The sequence below is a fragment of the Etheostoma spectabile genome, unplaced genomic scaffold (assembly GCF_008692095.1).
Source record: "Etheostoma spectabile isolate EspeVRDwgs_2016 unplaced genomic scaffold, UIUC_Espe_1.0 scaffold379, whole genome shotgun sequence".
In the NCBI taxonomy this organism is placed as follows: Eukaryota; Metazoa; Chordata; class Actinopteri; order Perciformes; family Percidae; genus Etheostoma; species Etheostoma spectabile.
This window is the reverse complement of record NW_022605596.1, coordinates 739,257-753,296: the sequence shown is the minus strand read 5'-3', so window position 1 is coordinate 753,296 and position 14,040 is coordinate 739,257. Positions and strand designations below refer to the sequence as shown.

At 39.2% G+C, this 14,040-nt stretch overlaps 1 protein-coding gene and 1 long non-coding RNA gene across 2 annotated transcripts in view; one reads left to right on the top strand and one right to left on the bottom strand.

Moving 5' to 3' along the window:
• hnrnpll (heterogeneous nuclear ribonucleoprotein L like) overlaps positions 1 to 14,040 on the top strand; it is a 39,894-nt gene that overhangs the window by 17,455 nt on the left and 8,399 nt on the right. The window contains exons 7-10 of the mRNA XM_032511507.1: positions 1,900 to 1,972; positions 10,494 to 10,568; positions 11,843 to 12,060; positions 13,165 to 13,286. Coding sequence (XP_032367398.1) covers positions 1,900 to 1,972; positions 10,494 to 10,568; positions 11,843 to 12,060; positions 13,165 to 13,286 — 488 coding nt within the window. The remainder of the gene's footprint in view (positions 1 to 1,899; positions 1,973 to 10,493; positions 10,569 to 11,842; positions 12,061 to 13,164; positions 13,287 to 14,040) is intronic.
• Positions 1,479 to 14,040, bottom strand: part of LOC116686488 (uncharacterized) — a 15,589-nt gene continuing 3,027 nt past the window's right edge. The window contains exons 2-3 of the long non-coding RNA XR_004331269.1: positions 12,501 to 12,521; positions 1,479 to 1,490 (exon numbers count right to left, since the gene is read on the bottom strand). This is a non-coding gene — a long non-coding RNA (uncharacterized LOC116686488). The remainder of the gene's footprint in view (positions 1,491 to 12,500; positions 12,522 to 14,040) is intronic.

The following is a 14,040-nucleotide window of genomic DNA, read 5'->3' as shown; positions in this document are numbered from 1 at the left end:
CGGCACTGCTGTGGACCGATTCACAAGTTTTGGTACGTGGCTGGCTGCTTTCTTGCAAATAAACAACAGTGCAAGTACAGGAAGAGTGACAAAAGCCTCAACGGCTGATTTCCCATGGAGACTGCACTCACACGTGTCCCGTGGAATATGTCAGCAACCGTAGCTCGGAAAGCAGCATTATGGGCACTTAATTTGATGAATTTACAATTTATCAGACCCCAGATAAGACAAAATCTAGCTGAAAACTGAAAGAAAACTTATTTTTGTAATTATGTGATTGAGTGTATTTTTGGGGTTTATCCGTGAAGTGTATGGATCTAAACTGCTGTCATATGAACAGGTCCAAACTGGGTCAATACAGGTTACGCACATGTCTTGTGTACGTACCTGGGGACAAAACTAAACTCAAAATGGTTTTCTGTCTTTGTGACTTTGCGACATGTTGATTAGTTTGGGATATTCCCCTGAGCAGAGTCAGATGCTCCTTTTCGACCAAGGAACCATGAACTAAACTAAACTAAATTTAGGAAATGAGTGTTCATTTTACACATTTCTGTTTGCATGGCAGAAAACAATGCAGATGAAAAACAACAGTGTTGTTTTAGATGTCATTTCTTTGTTTTAATGGATGTATCAAATGAATAAAGGTGATGCAGAAGTGAAAAAAGACGTCTGGAAGTAACGTGGGATCATGGGAGCTGTTGCCTTCATTGTTAAACAACCACAATTGCCAATGTAAATTTATCTGACCTGACCATAGACTGTAAAGTTATCCAAATATTTGGGTCAAAGGGCGGAGGATGACATTGCTCTATGGTTTTGATGCGTTACGCAAAGCTAAACCCTTAAGCTTTTCAACCCTTCTCACGTGAGTCATCCAGCGAAATTTTGCCAGCAGCTAAACGCAGACCTCTGGAGACTGGCAGTACAGAAAATTGATCAACTTTAAATTAAGTTACCAGCATGCTAGCATTGGCTAGCTAGCTAGCATTGGTTGACAGTGTGCTACCAGATGCTCAAATAAACACTTTTAGGTATGCAAAATGTTCCAATTAACTTTGATGAAGTAAAAACTCACAGATTAAGATGAAAACAACCCAAAACAGGTTCACAGCTGTTTTATGTACACTGTGCCATGGTAAGCATTGTTAAACATCTATCAGGATTACAGGTTGGCGTGTGGTTACGCCCTAAAGCATCCCCTGCTTCATGGTCTATTGTTAAATAAATGGCACCATTATTTATGAAAGGAACATCATGGTGTATTGAAGAAGACTTAAAACTAGATTTAGACCATAAACTCATTACAAAGGTCTTAACTGAGGCAATAAATCAAGTGAGAAAACAACTTTTCCGTTGTTGTCCGATAAAGAGATGAGGTGTGAGCCAAGGATGTATCAAGCAGGACCTCTCTTCTCGACCATACCCTTCCCCTTTGACCAGTTACTGGAGTCCCCTCCCTCAACAGTGGGAGCGGATGAGGATGTGGACTGAGTAGGTCAGGTAAATGAAACAAATCAATGGAAGGGGTGGAGTGGCCGCGGCCAAGGAACTCTCCAGGAACGTCTTAACAGGATAGGTGGATGAACCAGCATGGGCCGGGCTAACTTGATTTTCACCGCCACTGGATTGATGATTCTTTAGACATTAAATAGGGGCACCCGTTATTTGGACTTGACCCACAGAGGAAGATCCCGGGGGGATAGCCACACCTTCTGGCCATCTCTTTTTGCCATAAGCCTCGTTGACATACTGGCAGCCGACATTTTTCGGTCAAAAACAGTGTTTTGCAGGGTTAACTAAAAGCTACGAGCAAACTGTCAAATTATTAAGAATGCAGCATGTAAATCTGTGATTTAACAGGATCTTGATTCAGTCTTTCATCTTTCTGTCAAACAGCCCACGCGCCTGAACGTGATTAAAAATGACAACGAGAGCTGGGACTACACCAAACCGTACCTGGTCAGACGAGGTAAGGCACACACTGTCTCCCTCTTTCTCTTTGTTCTCTCTTTCATACTTAGACTTAAGTCAGACCATGACCACTGGGCCGTTTGGGATGATCCTACTTTTTCACAATATGGGCGATATTGTGATGTTGAAGGTAGGATTTGGTTTTAGAAGGAATTCTATGTATTGGCACATTTCCCTCCACTGCAGCCATCCTTGATTCACGTTACACCAATAGATGAAAATGGTCAGTCATTTGTGAAACTGGGTCCAGATCTTCAGTCATTTTGGATTGAGAGTGTAGTCATAACAGTTTGGACCGTAGACCTACATCACACCAAGACTTCTCCGCCTCCCGTCTCTCCATCTCCAATCTAAACACTCTCACACCAGCAAATCACCGGCCTCTCACAAGCCTGCACCTCCGCTTACCATGAGGAAAGAGAGAGAAACATTGAGGGAGAGAGAGAGAACAGAGAAAGAGGGATGGACGTCAGGCTGACCATGCACTGCAGCTTTCTTCCATCTACACTTCTGCAACCCAGCAATAAAAGAGAAAGAGATGGATCTCACTCCTGCTGACCACCATGCAGCTGCTGCTTCAACATGCCCAGGAGACCTCAGCCCCACCTCTGTCTGCAGGACTCCATCTATCTGCTCCACCCTGTTTTGACTCTCTTCTTCTGTCTGGAGAAGTAGTCTCGCTTGGCCAATTGTCTGGTCTACACAGTGTGTTAAGCTCTCTGTGTTTAGTCTCAGTGGTTCACTTCAATTTAATTGAATTCAACAGGCTGTGTTGGCATGCCATTTGCAAAAGCAGAATCACGATTATGAATTACAATTAATTAAATTTACACAAAAATAGAGTAAATAACAGTATTTTATAACAGGGATGATAATGCAGGTCTTCCAGCAAACAAATAATGAAAATTTACTGTATGCTCCAAACTGCTTTTTTTATTGTTTTTTTTCAATGCAAAATCTGATTCTGCAGATATTTCTGGGTAAAAGCTTAACATTTTGGACCAGACAAAGTCCGGCTATGTGAGGCTACAGTACAAAGTCTGGCGTAATATTTGCTCTCTGTCACTTGACTTCATCTGAATTAGGGATGTCACGAAATCAAGTTTTCAATATCACAATAATGATAACATCTCCATACTTTAAATAAAAATGTATAATAATAATGCTAATTTTCAAAAAGAGCCAATTATAAAATACTATGTAAAATTATATTAAAAAAATGTATATATCCTTCCACACTTAATTGCCATTTAGAAAGAAATCCTCTTTTGTGCAAACAAAAGTCTAGTGTGTGTGTGTGCGTGTGTGTTTTATTTGATTGATTTATGAGTCTACAAAGATCACTAATCTAACCACCCTTTTCCAACATGAATTACATAAAACATGTAATTCATTAATTGAATTAAACAATAGAATCTTAAAAAACAAGGATGAATGAGTTATTAATAGTATAATAATGATTTTCACATCGGTTCACCTTGCTCCGTTCATAAGGTCTTACCTGACCTATGAAAGTCCTTCTTGATTTTCCCTGATATTAAGCTCTTCTGCTAAGCTAATGTAATGCCAACTGAATGGATGAAGTAATGATTAAACAAGTGTATTCTCTAATAGGAATACAGCAGGATGGTGGCTGTAGGGACTAGTTGTGAGTTGAGATGTTTCCTTTGACCATAACTCTGACTCCACAATCTCTTTCAGTGATGACGTAGCTCTGACATGAGAACATTTAGTCAGATATCTACATACCATGAACTGAATTACACAAGCTAAATCCGTCCTTTATAGAATTCAAACTATTCACACATGATTGAGTAAAGCCTCTTTAACATTGTTATTTACTTGACTGACATGTTGTTGGCAAAGACACCAACTGCCTCAAGAAATATTCCAAAAATATGTGATTGAAGGGGCAAGAATTGCCAAATATTTAAAAAAAATTACGTTCAGAATTGCCAATTTAGATGCAGTTCATCTGCACGTACAGCAGTACAGAAAATCCGCAAACTTTCCCTTAAAGGTCCAATGTGTAGGAATTTCTCGCATCTAGTGTTGAGATCATATATTCATATATATAGCAATCACAGATTTTGATAACAATTACTAAACACGTTACACACCGGACCTTTAAGTTACCAGCTAACGCTAGCAGTAGCTAGCTAGCTGGGTCGGCATAATGCTGAACAAAACATTTTTAGGTGACAAAATGTTCCACTTAACTTTGATGAAATCATTAATGTCCATAGTGCCATGCTAAGCCTCTATCATAATTGCCAGTTTGACGGTAGCCACGCCCTAAAACATGTCCTGCTTTATCGTCAATTTACTCTAAATGGGACCATACTTTACAAAATGAACATCTTGCTGCAGTGAAGAAGACTTTTGAAACCATTGATTGAGTCTATAGATATAAATAAATGTGAAAATGTTTACTGAGGTAATAACTCAAGTCAGAAGTAGGGTCATTTTCTCATAGCATTCAACACAAGCCTACTTCATTTAGGAACAAGTGGTGTAGCACCCTGCTGAACTTCAGATAGAATGCAGGTTAATGGCACTTCAGCATTGGCTTTGCTTTCACTACACATACTTCTAGTTAATGCCCTGCAATATGACCGAGTGAACTGTGCAGGTGGAGGGATCCATTTTTGAGAAAAACAATAATAATTCATGCTTGAAATAGTTTGAAAAAGAACACCTTTTTACTGTACTGTTTGAGTTAATGCCACATTATTCTTTATATTTTGGTAAAAACTGTCATAATGGTGAAAACCAGTATATCGTGACACCCCTAATCAGAACCCCTGATTACAGTAGCTGTACATTCAGACATGTGCATGGATGTGCTTTTCACGTAATGTAGCTCTATATTTTTCATATATAGATTCTTTGGGATGTATCAGTGCTTTGTTTAAAACCAAGGCCAGACAGCACGTGTTTTGTTCCATGTAGCATTTGTTGCTATCTATGCACTGTTCTATCTATAGAGCAGCATTCTTTTTACCATGTGGTGTGTAGCTGAGAACTCTTTCAAACTGGGATGAGATTAATGTTGGGCTTGGTTCATTCTTAATTCAATCATTTCAGGAAATTAGATTGACCTTTAGTCTAAAATGGTCAAACTATTTAAAACTGTAGTTACACAACAAATGCCGTGGTTCTGTTCCACTAGCAGTTAGGCCAAGGATGGCCCAGAACAAAATATGTAAAATCTACTGCCGAGATCACCATTACATCTGCTCCGAATTGTCATGTCCATGATTTATAATGACCTTTCATCAAGCGCCACTCTCTCGCCAGATTTTGCTAATTGTATTTAACGACATGACAGTTGTGGTCACACTTGTGGTTTTAATAGTGTGACCATTTTCTAGCTACACCCTCAGAACAAACGTAACATAGTTAGCTTTCAAGGTGCGCTATGGATTTCTTTTGTGAACAAACAAGATATGTTTACGATCAGTGTTACTCACCAAACTGCATTGTGTGTATCACTGAGGTCTAACAAGTGTGCCAAGTGCATGCTCTTCCTCATTATATATAATATACAATACATTTTTAAGTATACAACATTGTTTGACTTCATGTTTACTAGCTTGCAGTCTTCTTCCCTGCCTTTGTTGGCTCATCAGATCCTATCTTGTTGTGTTACCGTCCCCCTACTGATCACCAGAATAGCGCTGTTAGAGGGCTAAAACTCACCAGGGAGCCTTTAAGGCTGGGTTTAGTGTTGGGTGCATAATGACCATTGGAGCCTATATAATGCAGCCTTAGACTATCTTGTTTTAACATGACTCATGAAATGATTGATAGCATTGTGAACTGGGCCCAACTCTGTTATAGATGCCATATTCACTAAATTAATGCATATGTACATATGTTTTCATTGGAGGCACATTGCAAGGACACAGACAGGGGCAAGTCATTACTGAACGATGTCTCTGAGTGGGAATCACTGGCCACTCAGAGTACTAACAAGTATAGAAGTAAGAATATATAAAGTGAGGATACGAAAAAATGTTTCTTTCTAAAATAACTAACATAAGGCGTGGGCATGTAAATCAAAAAATAGGATTTTTGGTCAAAGCTAGTTTGAGGCTCTCACACTCATCAACAGGCCTAGCTGGTACAATATTCTACTGCACATCTGGTGGCTTAATGGTGAAGTTCTGTCAAAATGTCATTCACGAGACAATATGGTGCGTACTTACTTCTTTTGGAAAACATTTCTTTTTGCCTAGCTATCTCTTTAATCTGAAAAATACTTTAAGAATGCATTTTATTGTGTTTAAAGATTATTATGATTTCACTGCTTTCATTGGAGCGCAAAACTTCCCTTAGAAGACATTCTAAGCCAATTAAAACATAATTCTTAGTTTCACGTGATTTTACATGTATGAAAACATTAATTTTATAATCCAGCAGACTGAAAGCGCAACACATTTTGCAAGTTGTATGAATATAGATATTAAGCTTCTCTAGACTGACAAATCTGTGATTATTATGACACCATGCTCTACTATACAGTAAATTATATAAATGTGGACACAGCTCACCAGTGTGTAGCAGAGAAGTCTAATTACTGTTAGATTCTTTCCATGTCGGAAGATTTTAATAATTAATTAAGATCCCAATGCTGTGTTAGCTGTGTGTAAATTAGAGACTGCAGATGCGTTGCACATGCTACTGCTTGACTTATGGTGCACGTATTAATTAACAGAAGGAAAAGGGACTCTCTACAGACACTTGGGAATGATGTCGGTAAGAATCAGCCAATAATGTAAGCAGGATATCAGAATCAGAAAGGAATGTTTTAGAAGTGGCCATACATACAAACAAGTAACAATAATAAGACTAAACAATAAATACAGAAACAGAAAGAAACAGATAAATATATACAAGGAATTTAAGCACTGTGTGCAATGGGAAGATATATATTCCAGGATGTACCATAATACAATCTTTCCTGCCCACCTCAGCGTCCTTTACCTCTTTTACATCAATTACTGAGTCAAAAGTCTGGATCAACGGAAGTACAAATCCAAAAATTTTACAGAAAATGTGGGCAGATTAGGCAAAAATTAGGCAGGCCTGCTTGGTTCTTTGAGTGAATGATTGTAAAGATTTACAAAGAATATGTTACAGCATCTGCTATTTAACTGGGACATTTCTCAACCAAAGGGCGGGATTGCTGTGGATTTCAATTAAATTCAAATCAGTGAATTATTATCTATAGTATCAAATCGTAACATGAGTTATCTCAAGACACTTAGAGTAGGTCTAGACCACTCTATAATGTACAGATAGAGCAGGTCTAGACCACTCTTTATAATTTACAAGACCCAATAATTCCCCCAAGAGCAAGCAGTGGTATGTCGTGATTATATGAAAGTTATAGACACATTGCAATTTAACTATATTTGTATTAATAAATGATTATTATCACAATAGGCTCTATTGGGCTGGCTTGCTGCACATATCAGTGCGTTTGCCATGGAACATAGGCAACGGCTTTGGTACCACCTCAGAAATCTGTCTGACGACAACGATAATAGGTAGGCTACCAAGGAGGTCGGAGTTAACCATAAATATCTCCGTTTTGAAGTTTTTTTTTTTTTTTTTCGCTAGCTCAATTTGTTAGTTTGATTTTCCTCAGATAAGGCGTAACACAGATTTTTGCAAAGGATTTAGACATCATAGCCGTTTTTTGTGGTATTATATCAAAACATCAATCAGACAATCACAGAAGGCTTGTATCATGTGGACGCATCAACCGTGTTGTTGTCATTACTTAGAATTCCTCATGGGGGAGACAGAAACGACGCACTATAGCTTCAACATCTCTGACACTGAAGTTCCAGGGAGAAGGAAACTCTCTATAAAGTAGTTTAGAACCAGCTCAAACATCCCTTTTTTACCATATACTCTTCCTTTCAACTGATCAAAAGTCAGTGTCATTTCAATGTGACTCCAATGAAGTGTATAGCTTGTACGTAGTATATTTACTGCAGTATGTAATGCTTTCACGGTGTTGTGGACAAGTCACAGTAATGATGGTGATGTTTTTATCATTATGACGATACTGTAATGCAGGTTGATGTTCTTTCGTGATGAGGGAGAAAAAAGAGAAATCGTGATGCCTCACAGGTACTGTCTCTTTCGTATCTCTGTTTACATGCTCCTCTCTGTATCATCATACCCAACTCTCTCTGAATAAAGCCACCTTAAAGCTGTTTATTTCTTATTTACTCTATTCCATCATTACCATAAAGTGTACTGACGTTTTCTCATTTTTCTGGGGTGTATAATCAGTACTCATGAGTGTGGTTTCTAGAAATGAATGTATTTGAAATCAACTCCCATACTTTTAACAGAAAAAATGACAAGCTGTTAACGAGCTGTATGGTTTGTATACTCCTTTGGAGGGTTACCCTCTGCTCAGAGAATAGCACATAGGGAGAAATAACAATCTTTTTCTTTAACTGTCATGTACATTAGATTAGTTAATAAATAAACCCAAACCTCTATTTCAGGGCTCAACTTCACTGTGTGTGTGTATTTCTTTTTTTAACAAGAACAAATAAAATGCCTGACTACATATTACTGTTGCCTTCAAAAGTGGCTGAAAAATGTTATTTTCTCAACCATGGAGAAGACTGGTTCTGATTAGCTTGTATTGGGACAAGTTCTGTATTAAAGCATCCATACCATAGTCTCCTGTAGCACCATCCTCTGTTCTCCATCCCTTTACTCTTGTACGATGTTTAAAATGGTTCAGATTTCGTGCACTCTAAGGGTTCTGTTTTTGGGATGCTGTATAGCAGAGATTTGTGCCAAAAAAAGTGGCAAGTTTTTGTGTCTCAGATCTCAGCTAGTAGCTCTGTGAGTAGAACAGTCAGTGGACACTGGGGCTCTGCAAGGATTGCCTTGTCTTCGGTGTCAGAGACAGAATGTGCAGCGCGGGGTGAAATGTCCAGTATTGTCGCCTCAGAGTTGCATCTCTCATCATCTCAATTTTTGCAGATGACGTTGGCTTCATTTACCTGTGACCTCCATGTACGGGGCAGCAGAGCAAAGCCAAGTGTTGTTTAAGACCGACGCAGTTGTCAATTTCCCGTCCAGCGCCTTTATTGTTTTAATTGTAAATGCCCCTGCGCCCAAAACACACCTATGATTGATGAAAGCACTAAGTACAAATCTTTTGACGCATGGCCCGACATTCGCCGTTAAACTAGCAAAAGTGGATTTGTACACGCCCCAAACGCACCTGCGCCAGACTCTTCACGCCGTGCGCTTAAATCGTTAAAATAGGGCCCACAACCTTCAAGTCCAACTGGTGGTTGTGACTGTTTGCTCTTTTATTGGTAATTTGGTAGGCAGGGCTGTTTACTTTGATTGACTGAGAGCACCGGGTACAAATGCTCCCTACATTAGCTGCTACTTTAGTCCTCCTTCCATCACTTTGTTTGGTTATTTTGTTAATGTGTTATTTGTTATACTGGCTTCCACATGACATCTCTTCGGACAGTTGAATTTCTGGTTTGTAAAAAAAACAAATAGGCATACTTTGTTTGCCATGGCCCGTCAAGCTGATCATTAAAATGTCATCATACTCTGCTGGACAGGGGATTTTCTCATTTCCTGAGCAATAAACAAAGGGTCATGCACACAAGTAAGAGCAAGATGGAACACAAGATCAACAAATGGATTGATGTGGCTTCGGCAGTAATTACCAGTCAGCTATGTTCCAACCCTCACCTATGGTCTAGAGCATTAAGTAGTGACCAAATGAAAGACATTGTGGAAATAAGCAGAGTCAATTAGTGTTCTTGGCCAGGTTGTTCAGCTCAAAAATCCAACATCTGGAAGGCCCTTTGCTTCAAAAGAAGCCCGTTGAAAATGTGGTTTGGTAATCTGATTAGGATGCCTCCTGGAAGCCTTTCTATGGGAGTGGAGACCCCAGGGCTGACGTAGAACACAAAGATGTCTATGGACCCCATGGAGGAGCTGGACTACATGGCTGAGAGAGAAGGACAAATGGACTGCTTTGTTTAGCCTTTTGCTTAGAAGTCTGAAAATGGATGGCTGAATGGGTAGAAATGACAAAACCATGAAAATAAGACCAAAGAAATGTGAAATTGGAATTTCTAAAGGATTTATGTCTGTTAATAATGTAATTATTGTAATAGCTGAGTTAATTGCTGAGATCTGGGAACACATTAACATCATCAGAGAATGGGTCAAGAAACGCAAGCAGTCAGACAATCCGACAGAAGAGAACAAACTGTCTGTTGTTATTATGTAGCCCCAGAAATAATTTGAGCTTGTTTTAATAGCCTTCTAAAAATGAAGTGTCAAACAGCAGATACTGACGGGCCTTGTTCTGGGTTAAATTCCTTTTCCTATCTTACTGTCAAAGTTGAATTGCCTACATTGTGAAAGAAGCCCATTTTTTCTTTAGTAAATTAATGTGTGTTTGTGTGTGTGTGTGTGTGTGTGTGTGTGTGTGTGTGTTTCAGACCGTGGAAAGGGAAGGCAGAGACAGGCCATTTTAGGAGAACACCCATCGTCCTACAGCGGCGATAACGGCTACGGTAATACGAAGACACACACCCACACTTAGAATTAAACTGGTAACTGAATCTGCCGCCTTATACAAGGCTGCTACTTAATCTACAGTCCCCATACCTCTGAGGTGAAACTCGACACTCTTCTACACAAACACACACGCAAACTCACCTAACATAGTTGTGGACTGCCAGTCATGTGTAATTGTCTGCAGCAGTAGGTATACCTTCACCTGCATTTGGAAACTGATCCCTGTCAATTATACTCTTTAATTTAAGCTGTCGCACGCACACACACACACACACACACACACACACACACATACATACACACACACACTCTAAATGGGGTGAGAAGAGTCTTCGAAACACAAGACACATGTGCATTTGATGGTGAACCTTGAGTACACGTGCATGTGCATGTGCTTGTGGCTTGATGATTCAACGTTAAATAGGCCACAGTTACTGAGTACATTAAGCCCAAAGATCAAAGGAGAATTTGCATATTTTTCCACCTTGACCCTATTTTCCAATGTGTTTGTGTAGTGACTAATGTTATCAAAAATCTTTGAAATTGTTCCAGTATTCAGTGAGAACACAGTTACCGGCATGTAATCCAAATGAATGTAAATGACATCTCTGATTTGTACATGTCTGGAGATGGTGCATAAGGGTGAAATGCTCCTTTATGACACCCCTCTTTTCATGTAGCTTTTTACCTCTTTCTTAGATCAGCAAAGACAGAACTAAAATTAGCTATTTGATGAATTATTAAGTTAACACCTTGTGTAGGAAACAGAGCACCATTCCACTTATCTGAAATAATCCCTTACACGTGTACATGTGTGTGAGCATACATGCTTGACATATGTGTTAAATATTCAAAGAATAAGTGTGATTACACTGTAAAAAAAAAGTCCTCATTCAGCTGAAGCTAAAGGGAGGCCTCAGATGTCTTCAGTATCCAGATAAGTGGGGAGTGTGTGTGTGTGTGTGGAGGGGGGGGGGGCGATCTTTTCTGTTGCACCTCAGCCAGGAAAAACATTGTATTAAAAAGATTAAAATTTGCATCATCATTGCAACATCAAAACACGACAATTATTATAAGGGCGTGCCAAAATGGTTACATTCTTGGCGGTCTCTAGAGGCTAATGTGGGACTTTTTGCATCCACACATGAGAATTAGAGTGCTTACATAACACTTTAACACTAAAGACAGCACAGCCACGTCTAAAGAAATCACCTCAGACACAGGCAGGATTGTTCTATCATTCTATTCATTTCAGCCTCTGCCTCCCCAGGTGCACCCTGCCCCCTGCTGCCCCTGCCTGGCAACAGCAGGTACAAGCTCAGCTCAGTGGATGTTCCAGACATGGTGTCCTACCCTGCGCCCCAATCATCCTCCTCATATTCTAGCCATGCCCCCAGCTCTGTTGCCATGGTGAGCGGCCTCCATTCGTCCAAGATGAACTGCACACGCATCTTCAACCTCTTCTGCCTCTATGGCAACATCGAGAAGGTGGGTGTCGTTGACAGCTTTTGCAGTTTCACGTTTATTGTAGAAACAAAGGAGAGTCATAACTGTGGTTTCACAGCAGTCACTGCTGTTTACTTTATTAAGGTACAGGAATTGCTCACAAATGACCCCCACCCTAATCATTTCCTTACATTATCATGAAAAGACTCTATACACTTACACTCTGCCCGTGCACCAAGAGCAGAGCTTTATTTAACTTTCAGACATCCTCAGCCCACTATGCCGTACCGCTTCATAGAACATAAAACCAGATCAACTTTGGAATGTACAGTATGTCTGCAGGGAACGAGGACTGAGGATTTCAACCACTCACTTACATTTAGGGCTGGGTTAAAAATAATTGTTTCTCCAAGTAAAATCAATCTTTGTCCTGATAATGATTAAAAAAAAACATGGACATTGAGATTTTAATAACCTTTCACCATGGATGTGGTGAGTTGAGCCTCTTTTTGAGGATCCATTCTTAATGTAAACATTAACCTGGGTGCATTTTATCAAATCTACACAAATCCCCCCCCCCCCTACCTGCTCCACACAGTTGCTAGTAGCCAAGGAGGATTAAAAAACCATGATGGACTCTTTAGAAGAGGTCGTTATCTCTCGAGTTTCATTGCGCGATAGTCGCCGGACGCCACAATCTTCTGAACATAGTCCTACTGAGACATCCAGAGAGAGTTGTCTGGAGCTGAGAGTCTTAATTAGCGTTGTTGCAACTCATATGGCAATGGCTTGGATGTAACGGACGTCCATTCATATCAAAAAGTTACTCAGTAAAGCATGCTTCTTGCTTGTACAATTTACTGCGTTCGTTCTCTGAGAATCTCTTTTATATCCAATCTAAATTGGTATTTTAACTGAAATTACCCTAACCTAATTGATACTGAATTGAATTGGAAATGTAATCGAAACGGGACCTTGTGAATCAGAATGAAATTGATTCTGGAAATGATTGGCGATACCCAGCCGTACTCACATTGGAAGCACACAAGGAAGTACAAAGGCCACATCTGTTTCACTGTCCATATGGACACCCAACTATTGTTTTAAGCCAGACTTGAACAACTGTGTGATCGTGTGTGCTTGTAGGTGAAGTTTATGAAGAGCGTTCCTGGCACAGCGCTGGTTGAGATGGGAGATGAGTATGCTGTGGACAGGGCCATCACACACCTGAACAGCATCAAGGTGTTTGGCAAGAGACTCAATGTCTGGTGAGAAGTAGATCAATACACAAACATACATACAGTATGTTTTTTCTTTTTTTCTAAAGTTGCATATCTGTCACCATGTGGGTCAAATGTATAAGATACATCCAAATGTTTCATATCTATCTAAATTTGTGTTAGTAAAAGAGATGAAGTTACGGATTATCTGGCAGACTGAAGGCCAGTTCACAGAAACCACAAATTAACTAACGCGCCCCCACAAGTCTAATACAGGCATAGAGGACCTGTGGTTGTATAGGTTTATTAATCTCTTCGTTAGTTTTTCAATTTTGAAATATTTTCCTTTAAAATGTACAAAACAAATAGTAAATGCAAACAGTCTTGATTTGTAATGGACCATGTTAAACAACAGAGACACCATGATACTGTAATAACACGTATTAGTTAACATGTTAACACTTAGGTTTCATAATAAATAAATATAATGAAAAAAATATGACTTATATGAATTATATGTCTAAATAAACCAGAATCTGATGTTATGAGACTGGCTCCTGCAGCTCTCTCTCCAGATCCAGATGGTATGCTGTTAGATTACAGCAGTTCTCTGAGAATGACCAATAAATATATATATAGATATAGATATAGATATATAGATATAGATATATATAGATATAGATATGTATATAAATATATATAAATAAATATTTTACTTTGAAAACCATGTATCTAAACTTAAACAGCCACTGAATACTTAATAATAATAATAATAATACATTTATTTATAGAGCGCTTTCCA